This window comes from Catharus ustulatus, chromosome 12 (genome assembly GCF_009819885.2).
Source record: "Catharus ustulatus isolate bCatUst1 chromosome 12, bCatUst1.pri.v2, whole genome shotgun sequence".
NCBI lineage: Eukaryota > Metazoa > Chordata > Aves > Passeriformes > Turdidae > Catharus > Catharus ustulatus.
Genome location: NC_046232.1, coordinates 11203424 through 11229427, shown reverse-complemented (window position 1 = coordinate 11229427; position 26004 = coordinate 11203424). Strand labels below are relative to the sequence as shown.

At 36.9% G+C, this 26004-nt stretch overlaps 1 protein-coding gene across 3 annotated transcripts in view; it reads right to left on the bottom strand.

Annotated features, from left to right (window-relative positions):
* TRPM7 (transient receptor potential cation channel subfamily M member 7) overlaps positions 1-26004 on the bottom strand; it is a 51403-nt gene continuing 25399 nt past the window's right edge. For 2 of the 3 annotated variants that reach the window (XM_033070504.1, XM_033070503.1), the window contains 32 exons: positions 25401-25524; positions 24780-24852; positions 24402-24502; positions 23402-23536; positions 22550-22603; positions 21830-21970; positions 21219-21353; positions 20326-20606; positions 19633-19861; positions 18239-18394; positions 17998-18141; positions 17287-17415; positions 16326-16610; positions 15105-15279; positions 14424-14556; positions 13423-13607; positions 12730-12862; positions 11541-12256; positions 9465-9541; positions 8533-8592; positions 7303-7384; positions 6879-6949; positions 6367-6404; positions 5346-5371; positions 4961-5011; positions 4808-4873; positions 3904-4187; positions 3500-3582; positions 2984-3189; positions 2019-2070; positions 1823-1929; positions 1-1525 (listed from right to left, as the gene is read on the bottom strand). In XM_033070504.1, the coding sequence (XP_032926395.1) occupies positions 1395-1525; positions 1823-1929; positions 2019-2070; positions 2984-3189; positions 3500-3582; positions 3904-4187; positions 4808-4873; positions 4961-5011; positions 5346-5371; positions 6367-6404; positions 6879-6949; positions 7303-7384; positions 8533-8592; positions 9465-9541; positions 11541-12256; positions 12730-12862; positions 13423-13607; positions 14424-14556; positions 15105-15279; positions 16326-16610; positions 17287-17415; positions 17998-18141; positions 18239-18394; positions 19633-19861; positions 20326-20606; positions 21219-21353; positions 21830-21970; positions 22550-22603; positions 23402-23536; positions 24402-24502; positions 24780-24852; positions 25401-25524 (4663 nt within the window). In that variant the 3' untranslated portion in view covers positions 1-1394. Of the gene's footprint in view, positions 1526-1822; positions 1930-2018; positions 2071-2983; positions 3190-3499; positions 3583-3903; positions 4188-4807; positions 4874-4960; positions 5012-5345; positions 5372-6366; positions 6771-6878; positions 6950-7302; positions 7385-8532; positions 8593-9464; positions 9542-11540; positions 12257-12729; positions 12863-13422; positions 13608-14423; positions 14557-15104; positions 15280-16325; positions 16611-17286; positions 17416-17997; positions 18142-18238; positions 18395-19632; positions 19862-20325; positions 20607-21218; positions 21354-21829; positions 21971-22549; positions 22604-23401; positions 23537-24401; positions 24503-24779; positions 24853-25400; positions 25525-26004 lie in introns of those variants that run through there. The other variant, XM_033070505.1, reaches the window with a different exon arrangement.

Below are 26004 nucleotides of genomic sequence, written 5' to 3'. Positions count from 1 at the left end.
TCTGTAAACAAGAATAAATTTATTTTAGATTCTTTAAAGATTTAATGATATACAAAATGTATACAGTATTATATCCTTATAACATTTTACCTTTCCCCATCAAACATAAAACACCATTTAAACAACTATTGTGTTCGTGCCTTAGGTCTGTATCTATAAGATACACTACTGAATAAAAAAATTTATAGAGCTATATACTGCCCTTTTAATTAAAAATTACAAATTAGTACCTATGTAACAAAAAAAAAAAAAAATCGCAGCATGAAACTTCAGTTGGACAACAGGTTCTTTTCTTGCTGAATGCTCAACAATATTTGGGACAGTTAAATTACATTTTATTGGCATGAAGGTGCATTGCAATCTCCCGTACTTTACACAATGCTAATCCAACCCTAGTCTGTCTTAAGTAAGTACCACAAATAACATAACATTAAAGATGTTTTCTACACAATTTTAAATACATTTACAAGTTATGTGTACATTCGGTTTCGATATACTGGTTTTAGGAGATCTTTGGAAGGCAGAACTTCTGAAGCAGTCACTACGTACGTACAAGGGAAAGCACTTCCAACTTGTGTTCTTACAAGGCAACTTATTTGGACCAGCACAAACTAATTCTTCTATTAAATATGATTATACCAGTCTATCATGGCTTTGTTACTATTTGACAGTGACTTGATAAAATTGAAATGTGTAAAACAAGAAATTTCATTATGCACAATTCAGGCTCTATTTCACAAAACAAAAACAACCAAGCCCCGTTTTACAGTCATGAAGCTGAAAGAATCCTGATTCAGGAGACTCTCTCTTTTGGAACAGATCAAGTTCCTACCTTCAGTCTATTGGCATCCTATATACACCTCATTTGGCTCTGTCCTCTTCAAAAGGCCAGATTAAAAGACACCTGGTGAGAAAATATTAGTGGAACTCTTCTGAAAACACTCTAAGAATACTCTGGCATTACAGAGGTAGGTGCTTTCTCCTGGTTTTGCTCATTGACAGTAAGACAAATGCCAAAAAGACAAATGCTTCACCTTAAAACATCAACTACCAAAGTCCTTTTGGTGGAAGGCATATTTCCCACCACAGGAAGAAAATCCTCCACTAAACCAAAATAAAATAAAAAATAAAACTTTCTGCTTAAAAAGCCCCTTTAAAAACACATCTTAAATACTTGTCATTATTCCACCTTTAGCATGATCAGCTGCCACGCTGCTCTGTAGATGGTTATCACAAGGCATAAAATCCTTAGATTATGGACCAGCCAAAATTCCACTTATAAGACAGTAATCCTTGTTTTGACAAGTCTTTCTTTTCATGATAATGAGGGAAAGGTAAGTGACAACTTGGTGAGGTTCCATGAAGTTTGAAGGAAGCCACTGAGGGTCACATCATCAGAGCATCAGGCGAATAGAATTGGCCGGATCAGAATCTTTGGTGCAGCTCCCAGGCTGAATGGTCAACTCAGGGGCATCGTCCTGAGGAAAGATGATCTTGTCAGGTGTGTAATCATTCCTCTTCAGATCTGGACAAACAGAACAAAATCAGAATGATTACTATTTCTGAAGCTAGCAGAATCAATGGGGCATAAACATCTAGCAAAGAATTGGATAAGCAGATGCACTTATAAAGAGGAATTCCAGGATCTGCACTGTCAAAAAAGGGATTTTTTATCATAGGTACAACCAGAAGCTTAAAGTCAAATTACAAACTGCTGTTTACTACCCATTCCACTTTCACTGCATGCTCTGACTATTTCATTATGTATCATACAATATCTCATGGCATCAGTGTCTCCTAAGGAGGATGCTGCAGCTCTTACCAGGAAGTTTCAGTTTCCTACAGCAGGAATTACAGTGGTGCTTGGCTCTGAAGTTTTTTATTGCATCCTCTCCCAGATTGGCCGGACCGAACACCATATCGTATGACCTTAGGAACAAAGTGCACAGAAACATCACTTGCACATGTTCTCTTTCCAGTGAAAATTTTAGAATATTGAAGTCTTACTTTCCCCTTACCTTTTTTCCCCAGCTTTTATCACAGAGGGATCTGTCAAGTTTTCACCGACACCTTCAGACAGCACATGAAGAAAAAGTTAAATCTGATACATTTCTGATTACATAATATTAAAAAGCCTTGGAATTCTCATCTATGACTTCTTGGCTTCTCCAAGAATAAAAACAGAAAAAAACCACAATAAATGCAGCTGAAACTATACATTATTCTCTACCCTTAGAAAATTTCTCCTAAATGAGCACTTTGTACTTGTCAGATTTTTTCCATCTATTTTTTGCATTTCCTAGCTTGAGTTCTCACCCATGAGAAAAATCTCCTAAACAGTTCTCAGAGTATCTGGCAGAGAGTTGAGGATAAAACCAGGTCACCACTACACAGATGTACCAAAAACCAGAATTTCTTATGGCACATTTGGTTAAGAAAACTGTATATATTTATATTCTCTGTGTTGCTGTAAGATTTAATACCATATTAGAATAACAAAGCTGGTGAAGGGTCTGGAGCACAGGTCCTGTGAGGAGCAGCTGAGGGGGCTGGGGGTGTTTATGGGGGTCAGGCCCCAGCAACAGGACGAGAAAATGGCCTGAACTTGTACTAGGGGAGGGTTCAGGTTGGATATGAGATAAAATATATTCACTGAAAAGGCTGCCAAGCACTGGAACAGCTGCCCAGGGAAGTGGTGCAGTCACCATCCCTGCAGGGATTTAAAAGCTGTTTGGCCCTGGGCACGTGGTGTGTGCTGGACTTGGCAGTGCTGGGTAAAGACTCAACCATCTTAGAGGTCCTTTCCAATCTTCACCAATATATGATTAAACAATTAAATCACAGATTCAAACTAACTAAAAGAAGCAGCACCAAACAATGCTTTTTGTTTATTACAAACACACAAATTCTTAACAAAATGCTATCAAAACAAAAACCCACATATACCTTGGCCCCAGTCCAAGTGTCAAAGTCAGGGCATTACCTTGCAGATCCAATACCAAGAGCTCTCCTCTTGTATACTCATATGTCCAGTGGCTGAAAGCCAGCATCACCTCCTCCAGCATGTTAGTTGGGATTATTTCATCACCATTATTGTTATTGTATTTTCTAAACTCTCCAGTCATGCACTCTTCAACTGCAAACCACTGGCCAGCAGAGTGGCAATATAACAGGAAAACTTCCAAGAACCTAGTAAAAAGTACACCTAATGAATATAGTTCCAAAATAGAGAACTATCATTACTATTACATTTTCATTTGATTTACTAACAATTCAAATACTTTTGAGCTATTATACAATCACACTGGATAAGAATCAGTGCAGAAAGCATCAGTGGAAAATACTGCCAATGACAATTCTGCTTGCCACATTCACAGCAATATTCCAAGACATATCCACATACAAGTATTTAAATATATTTGATGCATCTGTTAACAACCCTGTAGGCATTCCCCTGAGCCAAAAGTAAGCTATGTAATGGCAGTTTAAATACACCCACCTTGGAGAGTATGGGATGGATTTGGGCTTCATCTGGTTGAATGCAAAGGTGAGCTTCTGTGCTGCTCTCTGCTGCTGAATTTCCTGTGAGTCAAACCCACAGCTCATTAGCTGCATTATAGAACAGGGAACAGCAGAGAGCAAGCAGGCAGTGGGAACAGTGTCTACTCCCCCAAGACAGGGTAACAGCTTACTTGCTTTTAAAATTGTATCTGTATTTTGAGAATTTGAATTCTTTGATTAAACAAGCCATCCTGGAGCAGAGGTTTTTACCATTTTGATCATACAGAACCCCCAATTTTTTCTTATTCTAGTAAGTATATACTAGCTTCCAGGTGGGAAAATTATTCCTGTTTAACATATAATGCCTGTCCATGTTTAATAATTGACAAAGATAGAACTTACTCTCAAGCACAAGTGCAACACAGTGTCCTCCTTATAAATGCTTGACCAAGTATTCACAACTTCAGGAAGAAAAGACTTGATGATATAAAGATGTCCTGATTTCAGGATATCGTATTCTGACCACGTGCATACAACTTTGAGAGCTCGACGTAAACCTCCTCCCATCTCCTCTTTACTTAAAAACTCAATTTTAGCACAGAGCCCCAGCTGTGACCAGGAGGACATGCTGTTGTTCAGGATACTGGGAGAACTTTCTTCAAGGCGATACACAGTGACTGGTTCACCTGTGGCACAGCACCAAAAGCAATCACTGCATTTAATTTCCTAAGTTTAAAATTAAAAGCACTGAAAACCCACCACCATTTCTTACAACAAGCTGCATTGTCATTACAAACATCTTGAATTAACAAAAAATCTAAACTGCCCAGTGGGATGACCCCTCTTGCAGCTTTTTTCACAAAGCTGCAAAAATTGTCCTCCTATTTAGGCCTATTAATGACACTGTTCAAATAGCACTAAGAACACTGAAGAAACGTTTGCTTAAACAAATGAAGACAACTTAATGGAATCCTTCCAGAACAGTTTGTTATAAAACTGTTAGTACAATACTACCATCACTGTAACACCATTTCTGAGGACAACTATAATTAAAGCTACATTTCATAACCAAGTGAGTTGCCCTGGAAAAGGTGCCATACTCACATATATTTCTGAGCATTCTAAGACAGACTAGGTTTTTTTTAGTTCATTAAGACTTCAGTTTCACACTTGCTGTGAGAAACTGTGAACTTTGCCTTGATCCTTTTATCTTAGAAGGATCAAACCAAATTAGAATCCATATAAGGTTTTGCTATTTTTCCCCAAAAGACCACGGAGAACCAGCAACAAGAAATACAATTCTTACCTCTTGGAGGCACAGGAGTGAATGGAATGCTCTGTGATAATCTCATCAGGTTATTTCTTTCTACAGCTAGAGGAAAATTATACAACTTGTTGAAGTCTGAGGATCTTATAAATGTAAATAAAAATAGAAACATTATTTGTAAGAGGGACTGACCTGAGTAATAATAATTGATATCCATGATAGGCTTGAAAGGAGAAGCAATGCCTGAAAAGAGATTAAGGAGAAAAAAAGAAGAAAAGAGATACTCTTGCTACTAATTTAGGTACTAAAATACCACACACAAAGATTAATTGCCAAGTAAGTACAGTTTGAAAAGGATCTGCTGTGAAGAAAATTAAATATCACACTTAAGTCTTTAGTACCTCAGGGGAAAAAATCTGCAGTGCTTAATGCTAGGCTATTTATTAAAAAAAAAAATCACAGTACTGTGTGTCCATTAAATTCCAAATTACCATCAATTAAATACATTCCCACACAAGACCCAAGCAGTTGTTTGTATATAAAAATCTCTCACCTTTAGAGCAGAAAGAAAACTTACCATTCAATGCATCTTCCTCAGATGGCCTGTGAAATGCCACAAGAACAACAGTCATCTTCAAATGCTACTCTGTACTCCCTATTTTGACACATCATCCTAGGTCACCTTGTTAACCTCCCAGTACCACTTCTATCCTGTTACCCTATTTTTTCAAGGGCAGTACAGGTTTCTTAATTACAAAATAGTAATGGAAAGCTGTTAAGTAATCTCATGTTTTTAGAGCTACACTTTAAATACCTCCAAGTCATGCACAACATTATGTAAAGTTTGCATCACAAGAGCTCGTTCCCACAGAGGTGCTTTCATTAAAACTTGTTCACAACAGCTTACCCTTCTGTTATCAGATAAATAAGGTAATGGCTGTAACAGTTAACTCGGGGTAATTGCTCTTGTTAACAATGTCTGCATAATTTCAGAGGTGGTTACAGTTTGAAAGGTTGGGTAAAGACCTTTACCAGGAAGTGAGCTGCTCACTATGTGTCAACACAGTCATTTTCATGTTTTGCCTTCCAACATGTGACACCATTAATCTAAACAGAACCTGTTAAAGCATGATGAGAGCTCAACCTGACCCACCCCTGAGCACCTGCAGCCCAGGAAGCCAACCCAGTCCTGGGCTGCATCCCAAGAGGAGTGACCAGCAGGTTGAGGGGGGTGATTCTGCCCCTCTGCTCTGCTGGGAGAGATTCCAGCTGAAGAACTGAGTCCCTCTCTGCGGCCCCCAAGGCAAGAAGGACCTGTTGGAGAGAGCCCAGCAGAGGCCACAAAGATACTCTGAGGGCTGGAGCCCCTCTGCTCCACAGACAGCCTGGGAGAGCCTTTCAACCCAAACCATTCTATGATGATCCTCTAATTCTAGTGAATACATTTGGTTCTTTATTAGAAGAAAAAAAATTCAAACTTTGTGGTTTTTTTCTCATTAAATGCAACTAAATACCTCTATAACCAAAGACAACCAAAAAGAAAAACAGATCAAAATACAGAGTGATAAAACTGCTCCATTACTAGAAAGCTGACTTACATTTGACCACTATTTGAAGGTCTGCCTTGTAGCCAATCCTTTAAAACAAAGGAGAGGAAAAACAAAGAGGGTTTCAGTTTTACAAAGAAAGCACAGTATAGTCAGTTGGAGGTGGGGTGGGAATGTGTTTTAAGTTCTTGGAGTACAGCCTGTTTATTAGAAATAAACTAGGCTGTACTGAACTGCAGTTTGAATGGAGAGACCCAAATACAACTGAGAAATGGTAACTACAATTAAAAGAATAAATAAGGCTCTATATTCACTACTGTTTATGGATTATGTAAGTAATTCTTTTCCTTAAAAGAAAAGAATTTTGATTTTTTTCTACAAACAGAAAACAGCACCGATTTTCATAGAACATACACAACTTCTTCCCTTAGTGAGAACAGGTCTCCTGTTGCCTCCTAGAACAAGCAAGTCCACAAATCAGTATTATTCTTTATCTGTTTCTTCTCCTTTACTTGTTCAGCTTCTAGTTCTGCTCAAGAATGTCACAAAAGGTTGATACAAACCGTCAGTAAGGCTGCTTTAGAGTCAACTTGCTGAGTGTCTTCACTCGATGCTCTCCTGCTCTTGCTGTACACTACAAACAAAGGAGATTTGTAACTGGACAAAGAATGGCACTGTCACCTGTTTCCTAATAGTGAACAAATGGACAGCTTAACATAGCTCTCATAAAACAACAACTTTAAAAGAAGTTTGAAGTCCCAACTAGATCACTTTGCTTTTTACAACTCTGGCTGTCTGTGGAAAATACAAGGTAGCAGAACTGAGCTGGCATGGCTGGAAGAACCACAAGAAGCAGAAGATTCAAGTACCACCAAACATGAAAATATTTCAAGATTATTTTACCATTTGTGTTTCCTTTGCATTTTCTTAGGACACCCTAATGGGTTAGAGACAACATTAGGGGACCTGAACAGAGACCAGACTTACACTGCTCCGAGTGGGCTGTCAGAGGGTCAGTGAACCCACCACAAGAACTGGATTGTCTTAGACCACTGTCACTTTGAAGACCCTAAAAAAACCAAACAAACAAACAAACAAACCTTTACCAACAGTCATCATTACCATTACTGCTTTCAACTAGTACTCTTGGAACACAATCTTCCCAGTTTTTGTTTTTAGGACTGGCTCGGATTTTTCAAAATTTCTGGACATACTTCGAATACTTCACTGCACAGAAATGCACAAGTTGAGTGCATTAATTCAGTTAAAATGCTCTTCTCACAGTAGCCACCAGCTGTATCATTTTCAGGCACACATTAAGACTCCTGACCCACACCAAAAGCCTTCTTTGCAAGGGAATGTTACACTAGGATACAACTACAGAAACATCAATTACACTGGACCACTACAAGCACCATGTTCAGCTCATCTCTTTCATGCCTTTGTTGACTATCAATTCTTATGTAAGAATGTGGTTCTGGCAAAAACTAAATTTCAATTTGCACCCACTTAAAATAGCAACAAAATGTAGTAAACTCTTGCCATCCAAAAATCTATGAGTTATGAATGCAATTTCCTCATGGATATACCCCTTCACAGCAATCACACATTGTTGGAATAAGTATTCAGGTGGTCAACTTTTGACAACCAAATATTTCTTCTGCAGAAAATGAGAAAGGTGGTTTCATCACATTTACAGTTTAAACAAGTGAAGCCAACTTAAAGTAATCCTTCCAGAATAGTTAGTTATAAAACTGTTAGTACAATACTACCATCATTGTAACACCATTTCTGAGGACAGCTATAATTAGATCTACATTTCATAATCAATGAATAATGTGTGTAGAGTGGCATAGGGCATACTCATCTATTAACTCCAGTGGTTACCTGAATAAAATGTAAAAATTCCTTGTGCCCTGCTTCTGATTTCCAAAATTAAAACTGTTAGGAAGTTGTTACCACCCGTTTTCAGCCTTCCCTCTTACAGAATACACCCCACACACAAACACATACACAGCTCTCTGTGTGTATGTCCAAAATGTGCATAAGAATTATTTTTTTACATCCCTAAACACTAGAACTATTTAGGCCTATGTCAAGGAGGCATCCAGTTTACAGATAATGAGATAAGAAAAGAGACCCGTCTTTACTGGAAAGACTATTTTTAGTATCTGTGGAAATTAATGTCCCTGTTAAATGGAAATTTCCTTTACTTACTTGAAGTCTGGTTGTCTCTATACCCTCCAATATAGCTTTTTTGAAGTCTTCCTGTTGCTCCTATCAAAGAAACAAGGTAAATTGTTAACAATTACACCAAAAAATCTGTGCCAAAAATACACAAAGCTTTTTGGTCACACATTTTCCTCATTGAAAGGTTCAGAAGAGGCAACTCAACAGAACAGAAGCATTGCAAATGGTCATAATGCAATTGTCAGGTGCATTCTGCCCTGAGTGCATGGTAACTGCAAACAGTAACATGTATGTACTGATTCAACATTACATGATGAAAATTAGTTTTCATATATATACATTTATACATACATACACATATATATTCACATATACACACACTATAGTACTTGGAAGGGAGGTTTATGATTAATCACTTTTCCATTTTAGTAATTTTTATTTTTCTTTAAGGAAATGGAAATTATTCATTTTAGTTTACAACAATTTTATTAAAAACCTTTTTCTTTTTGGAAGCATAATGAACAATTTCTGTCACTTCTGAAAACTATATACACTGAAATCTTGCTCTATAAAGTATAATGCAAATCACTCTAGTCTTCTGAAAGGCTGATCTTCACATTTGAGAGTGTAAAACACTTAGTTAAACATTAATTATGGGATACTTAATTTTATCTCGATTCACAGTTGTAGTCATCATAGATTTCATAACCCCAGAGCTTGTTTATTATTTCACTAGCATCCCATTATGAAGCAACAGTACTTGAGGGCAGTTAAGGTTACATGAGTTTTCACTGGATTGTTTTTTTTAATCATGAAACGGATGCAAAGTGCAGTCTGCAAGGAATGTGTAACTTTTTTGATTATATTTGGTCTTAGACTTTTTCCAAACATACTGTGACGTTATAGTTTAAAACAAAATGATCCCCATTAACGTACTTGACAAAGCCTTTCATGCTCACCTCAATATCAGCACTTCTGTCCTTCATTTTGCTGGCTGCCTCCTTGAACCGCTGTAGGTCCATGCTGTCTCTGTGACCTTTGACACAGTGAATTCAAAAAGAGTATTCAAAATCAAAGGCAACCTCCAATGTTCTGACCATGCCAATAGTCTGCATCACCACAGCAAAGGGTTACAAACCACCTAAGGTCTGTGTGGCTGTTTGCACTAGGAAAGACATCACAAACACTCTAAAGTAAAGATCAGTGGAACAATATTAAGCTATTGCCTTTCCTGCACTGAGGTGTGGAGCACCACTGTTCAAAAGGTAAAGCTAATATTTTAAATTTTTACTCAAGCATATGCTCCTTACTGGAAAGGAACAAGGCCTGGATTACAGTACTTTTATGTATGCTTGACAAATGAAGGGAAAGAAGAGTTTCCTGGAGGTAGCTTTTACAATATACCCTTCATCCTCCCAGTTGCAAGAAATACTTCTCAGAATTTTCCCAAGCATGTGGTTTTATAATGAATGAAAATCTACTTGGCTTCACAATTGAAACCTGCATGATATCACAAGTGTTGCAAATTGTAGACAGTAAGAATGAAGGGTATGTTCTAAATGCTAGAGATGTCAGAGGACTATATACAAAAAATCTGGCTCCAGTAAATAAGTATAGTTAGTATTCAAAGTTATTAGTGGTGAAGTACATTTAAAGATTAGATAAGAGTTGTACAATCACTGTCCATAATTTCTGTTTAGCCTTGCTTTCTTTTTTCAACCATGAGGAATTTGAACACAAATGGCTAACGTAGGTAACTTCTTAGAAATCCAGGTTTCATAGCAGTAGAATAAATGCTTGTCTAGAGATTTAAATTTATACAACCTCAGCAGATCTCTGGAAAACACTGAGAATCCCTAAACAATTATAGCGAGACAACACCTCTGCAGGCAACTTGACAATTCCAGATTACAATCTTCTACTAAACACTAAGCATACTTCAAGCATTATTTACTTTACAGGGATCAGTTAGTAAACCCACACCTGTGTTTTGCAATGAATCTGCCACTGTTTTACCATTCAAACATGTAGGTAACTAACCAAAACCATCCACCTTTTTACTGTTAAGCAGAACTTGAGGGGAGGCAAAATGTTGTATTGAATTAAAGGACTTTGGAAGCTTCCAAAAGGACAGCCCCAACAGAGGTTAGCCTAGGCAACAGTGGAAGATCCCAGCTGTAACAGTGTTTAGAAATATAGTATAGGAGGAACCCTCAGCTTGACACAGATACCACAGAGATATTTTACCAGGACTCCATCAGACTGAGTAGTGTTCTGTAATTACGTCAAGAAATAGACAATATTTTTGATTTATGCAATCAGAAGCAGGAGTTTTATAATGAGTCACAAAAGGTTTGTCTACAGTGCACGTACCAAGTTGTACAGCTGCTAATTGCCCAAAACTGCTATACTCAACTGGATAATGTTTTTCAGAAAAATATTGTCTATATGACAGAATTATGGAGAAATTATAATTTCAGTTAAAAAAACATTCAAGCAACATAAGGAAATTAGAGATGTTAAATGCAAAAAAAGCAGAGCAAAATGGTAGAATAAAGTCACCTGCAACCGGAATACACCCAAAATACCATACAATTCTTGATAAGTCAAACCTTGTGGCTTAGATTTGGTCCACAGTTTATGAAGTAGTCCCATAAGGATGTTAGAACATAAATCTCGGGTTTGCAGCTCCATTGCATGGACATGCTGACTTTTGGAAAGTTCATCTTTAATATTCAATTTTCCATGTGAGCCGCCACAGTTGACTGCTGACGTCAAGTCGCCCGTTGACAACGAGAACTTCGTTTGGGGCTTGTTCTTCGCTAACTTGACAGGGGACTGGTGAGCACATTTGTCAACTCTGCAGCTGTAGTTATCATTAGTGTCACTCTCATCATCAATAAAACCACAATTAACGTATCCTCCATTCTCAACACAAGGTTGGGTGAAAGCAAGGCAAGCAGAGCCAGAAGCAAGAGGATAAGAGCAGCTAATAATGACTTCAGGACATTCAGAATCTACTTTGTTATACTTACCCACAAACGCACCAAATTCTACATTATTATCTCCTTCTGTAGCCTTAGAGAAAACAGTCTCTTCACGCTTTGCTGAAGAATCCAGCTGACTTTTGCAACTGGGTCGAGATGGAGTGCTAACAAAAAACTTTGTTGCTGGGGACGTTACATGTGGCATGCTGTTGGATGAGTTGCCTAATTTTTTACTTTTACTAGTGGATTTCAAGATCTCTGCAGCCTGTATTCGTTGGCGAAGTTCTGGAGGGGAAACAGCATTTGAAAATAAGGCACTGCCTGAGGAACCTGCCTCTTGGAAGTTTTTTTCTTCTCTTCGGGGAACCAGAGCCAACTCCTGACCAATTGTCTTATGTTGGACTTCTTTGTCATCACGGATAGAAATGTTACAGAGTAAAGGGTTGTTACTCTCAAGGCCTCCTTGTGGAAAAGAACCAAAGACATTTCCAATGCTGTGCTTTTTCCACACAGATGATCTGAGAGAGCCGTCCTCGATGAGATTTTGTGCCAAATGTTTAGAAATGCTCAGTTCCCGAGTGATTTCATTATGAACCTTGCTGGCTTCTGAGGCTTTCTGTGCAGTCAGTGTTTTCAGAGTATCCACAGTCAGAGCAGACAGATCCTGCAGGTGGCCAATCTGTGAATCTAAAGACTGTAATGACCTTTTAATGTAGTTGACACGATCACCAACTTCCTTTATCTGAATGCACATTTGTTCCACCCTAGGAAAAATCAAATTATGAAGTAGATATGAAAGGTTCTTCAGCACATTGAGAAAAGTAACATGACTATAATCCTTTCTGTCCATTTAATCAGGGGGAAAAGCAACTTTGAAATGTCACAATAATACGATAGCATTGGACTGTTCTGTAAATACATTTGGACATACTTCTGAATCACAGAATTAAAACAGCTATCAATAGAGGGCCTACAGCACTTCCTGAAATCTATCAGTTTCTTAAAACAGCACAGGAAACTAAATAATGCAATTGTCTCAGTTTACTGAGTGCTTCTATAGATCAAGAAGCATCAATCACATTATCAGTTTCTGCATAGCAATGGAAAGATACCATATAAAAAATTTGCATGAACACTTTATGTTCCTGAGCTGCATTTCTCCCCCTTTAAAGTACATTTTCAAAAACCTGTAAAGTTCTAATTCTCTATTCAGAAATTTTACTTGCAAATATTCTACCGTTCAAATGTGACTCGAATCCTCTCCTCACTTCCAGAATGAAATTTATCATCCTTTTCATTGAAATACATCTCAACACACAGCTCTTCAAAATCATGAAGTTTCTTCTGATCTTCTTCCGTCAGGAAGAGCTCTAAAAAGAGATCAGCAGCTAAGATGACACATATGTAATGAAGTTGTACAGGTGCTGAAAACTAATAGTCACAACTCTACAAAGGATGTTAAAAATAAAAACAAACAAAAAAAAAACCACCCCAACAAACCAAAAATAATAAAAAAAAAGTTCAAGGTCAAAGATTGTTAATAAAATAACATTAAAATAGTAAATCTGAGAGGATCTGTGCACAATATTATCATTGCTTATGCTCCTACCCTTTAATCCCTTTGAGGAAGAAGCTGGATTCCTTAGCTGGATTTTACTTTTTTTAGAGTTTCAAAGAAGTTTTACAGAAATAAAACTTCTCCATTAGCAATAACAAGAAATCTAATTGGTTTGTTTGTGCGATAGCTTAGTTTTACTGGAGACTTCTAGGTGACTTTCAAAAGAATTATCAATATTAAAAACACATAAAATTAAAACGCCCTTTGACTTTCTTCACAACACACATTATAACCAAGAGCATCGTACTATTCTGAAAGTTTGCTTCAACTATATCAAAAACATTACAGTGATTTTTTGATAACTGTTCATACTTGGCCCATCTGAAGTCTTGTCTGTCTTTCTTCTTTTACATATACAGCAGAACAGGGAAGCCATGTGGCTGAGAATGATCAGTGGTGGAGGCAGAACAGGTTTTTCATGGTAGGCCATAATGAAATGATAGCGCTGATACTTCCACACAATGTTTGAAATTGCCTTTACTTGTAAATACACGTTGCTGAAACAGAACAATATTAACACATCAAGGTGGTTCTTGGACTGGTGGAGAGTTGTTGGTGTTTGTTGTATTGTTTGGTTTTTCAACATTTTGATAACAATCTTAAATTCTGAAGCCAGTTAAGTAAGAGACAAAAGCATAAACTTGTTTTTTACTGCAAAATTATTTTTTTGGAAGTTGGAAAAACATTCAAGAGAACACCATGATCCAGAGCAAGGAGAGGGCTAAAGAAATTCTCCTATCAGGTAACATCTCAGTATCTTAGTTATCGGTATCTCAGAAATAAATTACACTGCAATCAAATTTCAAATTTACTGAACAGAAAAATTAATTATTTCTAACTAAGCCCAGAGTTTTATATCACTCTGTGTTAATTCTGCAGCTTGCCTTGTCCAGTGTTTGTGAGCTGCTTATGCCCAGAAATCAAACACTTGCTGAGAACTATAAAAGACAACTTACTGCAACTGAACCCAGCCAACTGGAGAACGTCAAATGAATTTAGGAACAGTCAATAAAGACAAAGAAACAATTTTGTTTTCTGACAAAGAGAAGTTACAAAATGCTTTCAAATCTCCTTGAACTTCTGATTCCCCTGACCTCACAGATGTGGTGTGAACCACCGACACCACACACTTCACTAACATAGCCATGGGCTTGCAGTGAGGAAGAGACAAAGACCAACCTTAGAACCTGAAAAACCTTCCAGGAAATGGGATTGCTTTGATCTGGCATCAGTTCTTATCTTGCCATCTTATTGCAATGAGATAGATACTTGTCCAATTATTAGCAAAAATTACCTATTCTCTATATACTTACTTGAAAAATGCGATCAGGAGATTAACCATGATTATGTACTGTACAAAGAGGTAGACAGCTTGAAGAAATGGGGTCAACCATGTTCCTGGGCCACAGAGATGAGCAACTTTTTCATCAGAATTATTTGCACACACTGTGGTGGGGGAAAAAGATACAGAGAAGACATGCACATCTTTTAGAACTCTCAGCAGGTATAGACACAAAAAAAAAAACCTAGGAAAAAAGGTCACTTACAGTTTGCAACAGCCATCTATCATACACTGGTTCTGCAATTCAAAATGTCTCCATGCATTTAGAAACATTGAAGAAAAATACCAGAGACAATGTTTCTGGCTGACCCTATGCTGTAATCATGTTATTGGGTTTTTTAAAAAGCACAGGACATCACCACAGCCAAAATTTTGTCATGATAGTTGTGGGGCAGAATTCCAAAATCTTGCTAGGAATAACCTTGTGAGAAATTGTAATTATGTAATTTTCATTCTAAGCCAATCAAGTTTTAGAAAAGAAAATGAAAAATCAGGTCACATAGTTCTACAGCTGCAACCCACAAAAGGGAGATATTCCAATGAATGGAATCAAAGCCAACAGTACTGGGACTTCCATAAAACTGGAATTTCATGAGATTTTGAGAATACATTATCAAAGTTTTCTCTTTACTTCATAACAAAACTATCTTACCATCAATTTCATAGGCATAGACTTCACCAAAAATCATCCAGTATGGATGAAACACAATATCTCTAGCTAGAGTCCAAGAGGGTGCCTCATCAGGATAGAGTATTGCCTTCCTGGGAACACCAAAACTGAGTAGTACAAGTGCCATAATCACCACAATGTAAAACATGTTGGCCACCTGTTAACAGAAAAAAGTCAGTTAATCCACAAGGTCATAAATACAATCTCACAACTCTAAAAACTTCTACAGTGACAGTGTACACTTGAGAAATTCCATGTATTATACGAGGAAAAGAGTCCAGGACATGAGTATTTCACCCAGAAAAAATTTTGAAATAACAAGCCCCATTAAAAAACCCCACAACATTGAGTTTTTTCCTGTCCTTTCTTATAATGTGTTTAGTACCCTTGGTCAAAGGCAACAGACCATATTTCCCTTTCAACTTGAATACTATTAGGTACAGAAGGAGCAGCTGACAAAGAGAAACATTCCTTCCTAAAGGTACTCAATAGTTGCACAGAGATAGTTTTCCAAGGGCAGGAACACAGAACCTATGCCTCTTGCAAGAAACCAAAGTGAGAAATGAGTAACTTGATACCCTTGTTTTTATGGAATAACAGGGTTCCATTTTGTAAGAACCATTTTATAAAGGGAAGAAATACAAAAGCCTCTTCCACATCCATATATACAGTTCTCAAGCCTTAAAATGGTATTTAACATTTAAAATAGCTACTGACAGTAGAGCTAGGCTATTTAAACTTAATTTTAAACAATTTTAATCTTTTTTGTGTGAGATGACAAGAAGCACAATCTATTCCCAGTTTTCCATGGCACAGAACCAAAAAGGTGCTTTAGGACACTAAAAAAGTTAAAAGTTTTGACCTAAAGAACACAAAGGCTATAAATTTCAGACCTAATGGGAAGCTGAATCACAACAAAGGCTTCATCATATTCATTTAAGTCTCTGACATCTAAACAGGCCAGAGAAGGAAGATTTACCATTTTTTACATGAAGGTAACAGGAATAGCTCCATAGAAGAAGCCTCCTAATCAGAGTTTCTTTTGAAACTCTCCAAGTTTTATTTCAGCCAGCTCATTCAGCACATCAAGTGGTTACCCTATTACAGCAGGGTAAGAAACTTCTAACTAAATAAAACTATTGAGAGAAGTTGTAAATGGATGCAGTTGGGAAAAAAAAAATCAGTAACAAACATAGTACTTACCATTTTCCCAATCATCATAACATAAGGGCCAGCCTGTTGATTTACAGCTAGAAAATCCAGTAATCGCACATACCAAAAAATTATATTGAGACAGTATGTTATTCTTCCAGCAACAAAGACGTAATTTTCTCTGTAAGTGTTTTCTCCAAAATTCCCCTTGGCTCCAAATCTTAACGCAAACCCAATGAAGAAAGTGACAATGGCAACTGTGTCACTGATATTGAAGTAATCACTGAACCACACTTTGATCTTCTGATTGATCTTCCCAGCCTCTGACATAAAAATCTGTAAAAGAAATGAAGGTCAAGAGAGCTCATATTTATTGCACAGGGACCAACAGTAAAATCTGTGAATCACTAGCATTTCTATACTTGCAAAAATGTAATAATTATTCAAAGGATAACTCAAATGCTGAGCAATCAAAACCAGTGTTTAACTGTGCCAGCTTCACAAGGGAAGGAGGTTCTTGCTCTAGCTAAACAATTTATTAAGGAAGTTTGGATTTAGTGGGTTTTGGTGATGTTTTTATTTCTTTTGAGGTATTTACTGTGACAAAAGTGAACCTATCTGCCTTCAATTGAGCCTGAGGTACCACATTACGGGGGGATTAACTTCAGATGTCCCATTTAAAAATGATTACAGAACTTTTGTAAAGTCTCTTGCTGACCAGGAACATTGTAGTTATGATGGCACTCCTGTGTCACTGAAGGTTTTTTTTTGTTTTGATATCTTGGTCATAGCACAGTGGTACAGCCTGCCTGGCAAATAAATACACATTTTACCCACCTTGTTTTACAAGGCCTCCATTTAGCAGTATACACCAAGCTTTAAGACAGAGGTATTACATTTTGTACTCGGATGCTTGAAGTTTCTTCAGTTTTCTTATTGACATAATAATAGTTTTAAGCATACTGTTTTAACTGACAGAAAAGGCTAAAATCCCATATTGTTACAGGCATACCTCACGAATTTTCTCGATTGCTGATGTGAAAATGTAAGCAATAACAATCCACTCCTGAACAGACGGCAATTCTTCCATTTTTACAAGAACCACAAATGTGTAGAGCATGAGGAATCCTAAGTATGCCAACTAAAAAAAAAAAAAAAAAATCCATATACATATAATTACTGAAGGATCCTTTATAGATGTACATGGAATCTTTTGATGTGGCATACAATAAAAGCTTCAAGAAAGATTACAGGACAATACTTACCCTTTAAACAGACAAGTTATTATTTACAAGGGAATACAAATATTTTCATCTTAGAAAAAGAAAAATAGCTGTAATAAGCTATTTATTGTTAGCAAAGCTTTGCTCTTATTACAGCTATTTTGCTTTAGTAGAAATTCTAATATTTCTATTACAGTGATTGAAATAAAGCTGTGTATACACTTGAGACTAATAAATGGTTATAGAAATGTGAGCAAATGATGAAAATAATTACTCAGAACAGAGTAAAAAAACCTCAAACCACAGGGCACAGCATGTGCTTATGTAGTTTTATAAAATCAAGTATTTCTCATTTCCAGCTAAGCAAGGTAGGATGTTTTCTGTCTGCTTTTTGGATGGTGCTTAATATTGATTCAATCAGAGTTATGGATTGGGAAAATAACCCGAAAATCTGTGCTACAATTCCAAATAAAATACACATGACACAGAAAAAAACTCACCGTATTAAACCAAAACTTCACAATTGGAGCATGATAAAATGCATAAAACTTCTGAGTAATTGGGAGTCTTTTAGGCTTTGCTGGAGTCTCCATGTCATGCTTTTCAAAAGTACTGTCCAAGATCCTCACTTCTTTAAAAACCTCCTAAAATAAAAGGACTGTTAACTTCCACACAGAAATACATGCTTTCTAGCACTAAATTTCACCTTTTTTGACTTAAAAATGTAATTATTTAAGTTACCATAGGTATTTCATCTGCTACAGTCTGGAAGTTGTTCTCACTGTCATCCATTGCCATTTGATGTGCATCTTGAGATTGAGGAATATGTGACATTTCAGCCTTGGTCTTATATTCCAACAGCAGTATAGCAGGAGGGAGTAAAATACTCAGTATCACCTGGAAAAGATGAAGACTAAGTGTAAATAGCTCACAACTACATTAAAGCATCAGAATACACCAACACACAGAATAGCCTCTGAAAATATATTCTCTAAATTTCACTTGCTTGCTATTGAGGGGAAAAATGTAGAAAATAATTAGTTATTATTACTTGTATATACACCTAAGAGCTTAGGATCACATATAGAGTGTTCCTTGACTTGAAGACATAGGAAATGGGAAAAACCAAGAAATTCCAAAATTTAAAGCTTTTAGGAAGAATGTACTCCAAGCCTGAAGATAGAGATGGTTTGTACACACTCTGTTATTTAATCCACCCCCAGAAACTTGGGAAGAGGGTATTGTTACAGTGTATTTTAAAGGCATAGAAGAGTTTGTGGGTTTTGGGGGGGAGAGGTATATGTTTTGTCTGGGGTTTTGGGTTTTTTTTCAATTCATGGTAAAAAGAAGAGCTAAGGTATAGATGAAGAGAGTAAGTGAAAGCTATTTACTGTCATTAGCCTGTTACAAAGCAAGCAAGAAAACAGTTAATCAGTTATCAAAGAGGATTTTAGTAGGTCACAAGTTAAATGATGCTTGTAGGTATTTTGTAGGAAAGTTTTATTTCATTATATTTCTAGCAACAATTAGGTTTTGGTACCTAATGTCTCAAAGAAATATGCAACTCCCACTTTGGTTCAACTGATCTATATCAATTATCTCAGTCTACATCATAATTAATCTGTATCACACAAAGGGCACCACTGGAAAACCTGTCCCAAATTTGCCTACCCTTGTTTTATTCTGTGCCCTGCTTTTGCTCAGTTCCTCCAAAATAGGATATTCACAAAGCTTTTTTACATCAAGACTTATGTGCTCCCTGTAAAAAGTCAAAATGCATGAAACTACAGTCTTACAACAGGTTTTCCATCTGTTAAGGGTTGTTACTACTATGTTTTTAGTAGTGGATTAGTATTCACATGATCTCTTTAAGCCTCTGATTAAAGGCTACTTGCCTGGTTTTTGCCTTCTATATTTCTGTACCTTATTTGAAAAGATAATAGAGTGTCAAAAGAAGCGTTTACAACAAATATTCCAGTTTTGATTATGTTATAGGAGACTGGTTTACAGGATTTATTAATAAAAGCTATAGTTGTGAAAGCTTTACACTAATAGCATTTTAAACACACACTTTCTTTCCCTTTAAACAAACTCCATTGACCCTTTTTGCATTAATAAACTACAACAGTGCTTACTTTGTACCATGAATTCTTCCTCATGTTCAGCCTTCCCATCCACATATCTGATAACAACATCTGTGTGCAAGTGTGTGCTACAAACGGACGGAGCCTCGAGGACACTGCCAGCTTCAGACAAGTGGAATTGCTCCAGTTTTTAAGTTCATAAGTCAGTAATTTCATTGCCATAGTTTCATCTTGTCGGAAGGACTGCTCTAACAGCTCAACTGCCAGCTGACCAAACTCACTAGAATGAAAAAAGAACAACAACACAAAATATAGTATCTATAGAAATGAGCATGAGTTTAGCGTGAATTTCCTGGCACAAATTCCCGACTTGCACAACTTGAAGGGACTATTATTTGTGCCTTCTGACACAGTGCAATTTGTAACCACAACATATCAATCTGTGACTTCTATTAAAAATGTAGGCATGCTAACACAGCTATTAAAACATGCACAGAAATTACACAGAAGAAAATGGCACATTGAGTTTACTTTTAATTTGACTATAAATCAAGACTTGTAACAGTCCTCTATAAAGAGCAGTATCCAATATAAAGCTTCTACTAGAGTTCCACTTAAACTTTCTGCCAAACATAATTGTCTTCAAGTGTGCGAACAGAACAATTTGTGGTTTGTTCTTAAGCAGCCTGCTACTTTTCCTGCAGATGTCAAGAAAATATTTTGAGCAATAGGAATGCAATTTACTTGGAATACTGTTTCAGTTCTTCTGAAGTATCATCAACAAGGTCACTTTGTTTTGCCTCGTATGCCATGGACCGATAGACTTTGCAAGCCACCAAAGCTTTGGCCATGGACTCCTCGCCGTGCTGCCAGAAGAAAAGAGCCATCTTCTGCCTCTTCATCAGCACTGCCCACAGCAACAGCTCGTTCAGAGGATAGGCAAAACGTCTCGTTTCTGGATCATCTATGTCAACTATTTCATCTTTGGTTCTTTTCTTTTTTCCCTCTTCTGCACCAGTGTCAATCTTGAAAATAAAACCACAAAGTCACATTTTAAGTCATTATATATTATGTAAACTTGGAATAAAATGCTGAGTGATCCAATACCAAATAATAAATAATTATAGAAAGAAAACAGAAAATTTTTCAAGACTTGAAAAGCAGCTGGAACTTTTACGCAAAAACTTCAGTTGAGCACAAGTCATTTTAATAACTATGAGACTGAATTAATTTGAATTATAGATCAAAGAAAAGCTGTAACTAATATACCTACATACAAATAAAAAGCCTCATGGAAACTGCCTGTAGTAGTAACACGTGGCCAAACTTTGTTCCATCTATCAAGCCATGTGAATCCCACCTCATTGCTAGAACTCTGTCAAAGATAAGCTTTTTGGTCCCTAACATATCAAAGCTTATCCACAAGACAACCATACAGAAAGAGAAACATCCTTTACAAAATCCTGTAAAAAAGCTGCAGTTTAGAAACAATTACAAAAGCAAGGCTGAAATTCCAGCTTTACTAAAGTCAATACAATTGCTGCTACTCACACTCCAGTGGCACTTGGATTTCCAGCAGGCTCCCCACTCTTAGATACTTGAAATTAAACCCCCCGTGTTCCCCTCACAACCCCTACCTTTGGTTTGTATGGCTGTGCTGTTTTGATGAAATGATTATGGCGCATTTTTTCTTTCTTGTCTGCCCTGTTACCAAAAGACTCATGGCTTTTACACATCTGAGGAGTAGTACTTGAAGGATTTCGCCCAGATCTCTGCAACAAGGAGAAAGGGTTTGGTTACTGAAACATGGAGGAACTTACACAACAGCACAACCAGAATTCTCACTGGATAGTTAACGTGGTTTCTTGTTTGTTTTCATTAGTTTTAAGAAGTCGCTACGTGGGCAGTTACACTTGTTGGTTAGTGTAGCTTGCACAAGAAGCTAAAATACCTGCATCTGGTGTATCTGCATGTATAGTGTCCATTTTTCCCATGAGTAGAAAAAGAGGGAATCACAGAGAAGGAATTAGGATATGCTAGATTAAGGTTGAGGAGAACAAAACCTGTTGTTTGCCCTCAATCCCAAGACAGTTCTCAGCTGCCTCATGGCCCTTACTATTACATTTAAAAGAACCAGTCCATTGACAAGGAGAACAAACCAACATGGATTCAATCATTCTCCAGAACACAAAGGTTTGGGTGTTTTCAGCTGAGAACAAGCGGGCTGTTGTTACCCAAGTGCGCGTACCCGGTTGTTCCCGCTCAGACTGTTGTATATCGCTCTGAAGCGTTTCCTTGTATAGGTGCATCTGTAGGTTCCTCCCATCAGATATTCAATAACCAGCCCCACATCAATCAGGTTGATTTTATATCCTGGAGGAAGATTTCCCTAGGAATACAAAAGCTATTTTTACTTTTTCAAGGTATAATATTAAATTACCTTAGAATGTTCCTACGTGTTCCATCACAGCTCTAAATAATAACTTTAAAAAAAAGAAGCCTTTGATGATAAAAAATCCCTCCAACACAAAACTCAAAAAGCATGTACATAGCTTAACAATTATTATTTATAAAGAAAGACCAGGTTATACTTTCTTTTCTACATGAAAGAAGAAAAGAAGAATAACAGAATAGATAATCATTCCATTGGTGGGGGAGGCACTGGAGGATTTTTGTCTATTGTTTTAACAGCCAAAATTTCTCCATGCTGAGAGTATCAGCTTTCAATCTCCCCAATAAAGAAAACAATCAAAAGAAAGATGAAAGACAACACTCTCTGGGTTAAACATCTTCTAGGCAACAGGGCACCAAGCATACAACAGAAGTATTGTAAACTACCAAAATGTCTGCAGAGGTAGCTTAATACTTCAAATAAAATTTTATTAGTAAACTGTAGATTGATAGTCAAATACAAGAAATTAACAAAAAATAACTGCTAGTTTGACAGATTTTTACATGGACAGCATACCTGTTTGACGTCCCGGACAAGATGAAAGAGTGTTGGGTTAGTTGGGCCTTGTTTCTTTATAACAAAAAAGAGGGAAAATTTGAAATGAGAAATCAGCATGCAATAGCAACACCATAAGAGGTTAATTTAAAAAATTAATTTAAAATATAAAAATATAATAAAATATAAATAAATATAATAAATAAATAAACTTCTTAAGGAGGCTTCTCTACAGAACTTTATTAGCTAAAGAATTAGTTTTTCTTTTTTTGTCAAAAGCAGGTAACAAGACTGTTAACACAAACCTAAGCCATATTTTTGTACTACTCACATCAGCTAATTTTTGGTGGAAGGTTCTTTGTTCTGTCTTTGGATACTGTTATCAAAATTACCTTGGAATTCTTAGATCAACACCTACAGCAACAAAATTTTTCTAAGTAATAATTATAATCATACAGGTTGACAAATTAAACTCTTTCTAGATCTACTATGATGTTAACTGCTACAGACTCTGTCCTATGAAGCCCTACAGATCTCAAATTCTGGGCACAAGTTTCCCCCATGTGACTTTCTCTCTTCTGTTCCCCACTGTGGTTTGCACACTCCATGTGTACACAACAGAGCTGCAATTTTCCCTTTAGTGTCTATCCCCACCATCAAACACAGATGAACACCCTGCTGACAGACAATTCTGGTGCTGCTGGTGCTGTGCACAGCAGCCAACAGCATCCACTTCCCAACTCCAACCTCAGGAGTCTTCCTGCACAGGAGCCTTCCCTACCAACACCCCACAACTTCCAGACTGTTGCACATGAGCCAGGACACAACAGGCTGAGCAATAAAAAACTGCTCAAAAAGTAATAATTTACTTACTGTGTTATAAAGTTCTTCCAGCCTGGGGATTGTAAGAAATTTGTGCATGCTTACTCCATTTTCAATCAGAAGTTTCACAAATGCAACTCTGTCCATCACAAGGGCATCCAGCATGGCCTGTTCCAAGGAGCCAACCTACAACAAATAAGCAAAAAGGTAGAGCCTAGAGAGAGCCAGTAAAAAAGTGAACTTGGGTACTGTATCAACCTCCTTCATTTACAGGGCTGGAAAAACTTTACATGTCTATAAAGAAGTCATCTTCAGTTCAGAATATCCCCTGAACTTCACACAATTACAGGATGGGAAAATACCCTGAAGACTTGAACTGTTCCATTAGGTACTGCCAACTGAGACAGTGGGACTAAGGAGACATTTGGTTTAACATAACTGAGATGTTCTCACAGGCTGATGTTGGATGAAACAAAAAAAAGACAAAATATCTAAAGCACAATTTGCTTCAAAGATGTCAGAGCCATCATGGCATCCAAGGAGCCTGACACAGTATGTGCTTCAGACTGCATACTCAATAAGCTCACGGGGTTTTTTACAGTAATAGAGAGAAAAGACTACAGCCACCAAGTAGTTCTTAAACTCATTTTCAAACTACAAAAACCAGAGATTTTGTCCCTCCCTCAAAAGACACTGCAGTACTGCCAACAGTGCATTTTACTAGATGTTTCTTAAGAACTTTCTAGGGCCATGCAACTGTAGTGAATAAAGAGCATCTGACTAACGTGAATTCAGCTTCCACCTTTTGTAATGTATTTTCTCTGCTAGTTAATCAGAACAGTGAGTACATTTCTAAAAATTTTGGACCATTTTCAAATACATAATAGCAAAACAGCTTTAAGGCTATGCAGTACACCCAAATTACTGCCTCAAAATAAATTTGCAGTATTCCTAAGTCTCTCTCTACAAAAGTCATGATTCATCCTTTACAGTAAATTGTGCTTCTCTCTATTAGGAATTATCATTCTGCTTAATCCACACCATTACATACCAGCCATTGTTGCCCATAAACAAAAACGTGATTTTTGGCTATGTCAACTCTGTCCCATGCAAGTGTAAGAACAAGCTGGTCAAATGCAGATGCATTCGTGCCTTAAGAAGCAAACACAATGAAGAAAATTTAAAATTAATTATAAGACAAGATAATAAACATTCTTGCTTCCTAAAAAGGCCAAATCAAGCAATGCACCACAAAATTATGCTGTATATGTCATAATTTATGTCACATTATAGCATTATACAATGAGAACACAGATACTTATTTGTTTAAAAACTTACAATTCCTATTGGTATTTTATAAATAATCCATCACATAAACACTAATCAATAAGAGCTGAAGGTTCCAAATGATCTTAAAAATAAGTCTTACCTTTTAACAATGCTGTAAGTATTGCAACATCAATGTCCTGATGTTCATCTGACCCAATATGAAAAACTGTAATCTGTCCAAAATGGAGAAAACATATTTGAAAGTTATTTTCAGGCAAAGGTGATTGGCTTCACTCTTTCAAATCTTTTTCAATTCCTGACATAAAAGACATCTTGTCTTCAATGCAACTTGAAGCCTGTCTATGCTCAGTTTAAACTTTTAGTGTACATTCTGTTTCGTTTTCTTAAGAGAGGATCTTCAGTTAAGTAGATTCACTAATTCACTACGATTACAATTCACTGCTATCTATAACACAGTATCCTGTTCACCTCTTCAGACCATTACAAACTATGAGATTAAACTGCCAGCAAACATGGTTAGCTGAATAAGGTAATTTTCTATCTCAGAACAGCACAATGTGACATCCAAATGAGACACCAGTCCCTGAACTCAGGCTACACATAACCTCTATAAAGTGGTTTTGCTTTAAGCATGCAATGATAGTATACCTTCATAAGTAGTCATAACTAAAAGATCTAAAAAAAAAGAAAAAAAAAATTATATAATGTATCCCCAAGTGCATGCACCTTGCATAGAAAATTTTATGCAAGATCCACTTACAAGTTCTTTTTTTTTCATGCATTCCAGCAGTGTCTGAAACAAATGAACTGCTTCACTTTGACCAAAGTTAAACGTCTTTTTGATGGTTGAAATGATTTCAGGCTCAGCACCCTCAGGAACATTCCTGAGATTGAAACAAACAAACAGGAAAACAATTGTTTTACATGAACAGTAAGAACAACAATGCATTTAATTAGCTTCAGCATGTCCATTCAAAGTGCTGCTATCTGTAAGCTTATTACTGTTGTTGCGGCAAAACCTTGGGTAACCTTTAGAAAGAACTGCATGTTACTTAATGTACAATTCTACACTACTGCCTTCTAAAAGTTACTCTACTCTCTCTCCCTTTCCTTCTCATATTGCATTCTGAGATAGTCTCACCCAAAGGGTTTTTACACAAAAAAATAAGCAGTCACTCCACTGAGTAAAACTCATTTGTGATCTTACCCTGGACAAAGTTGTTTGGTTTACAGCTACATTAGATCTCTGCCTCCTGAGGTTGTGAGGCAGCCCCTGCCACAAGGACCCAGTGTGTTTAAGGATTCATGCAAGCCTGACAACTAACTAGAAGTCACCAAGTACTACTGAGCCCAAGCACATTCCT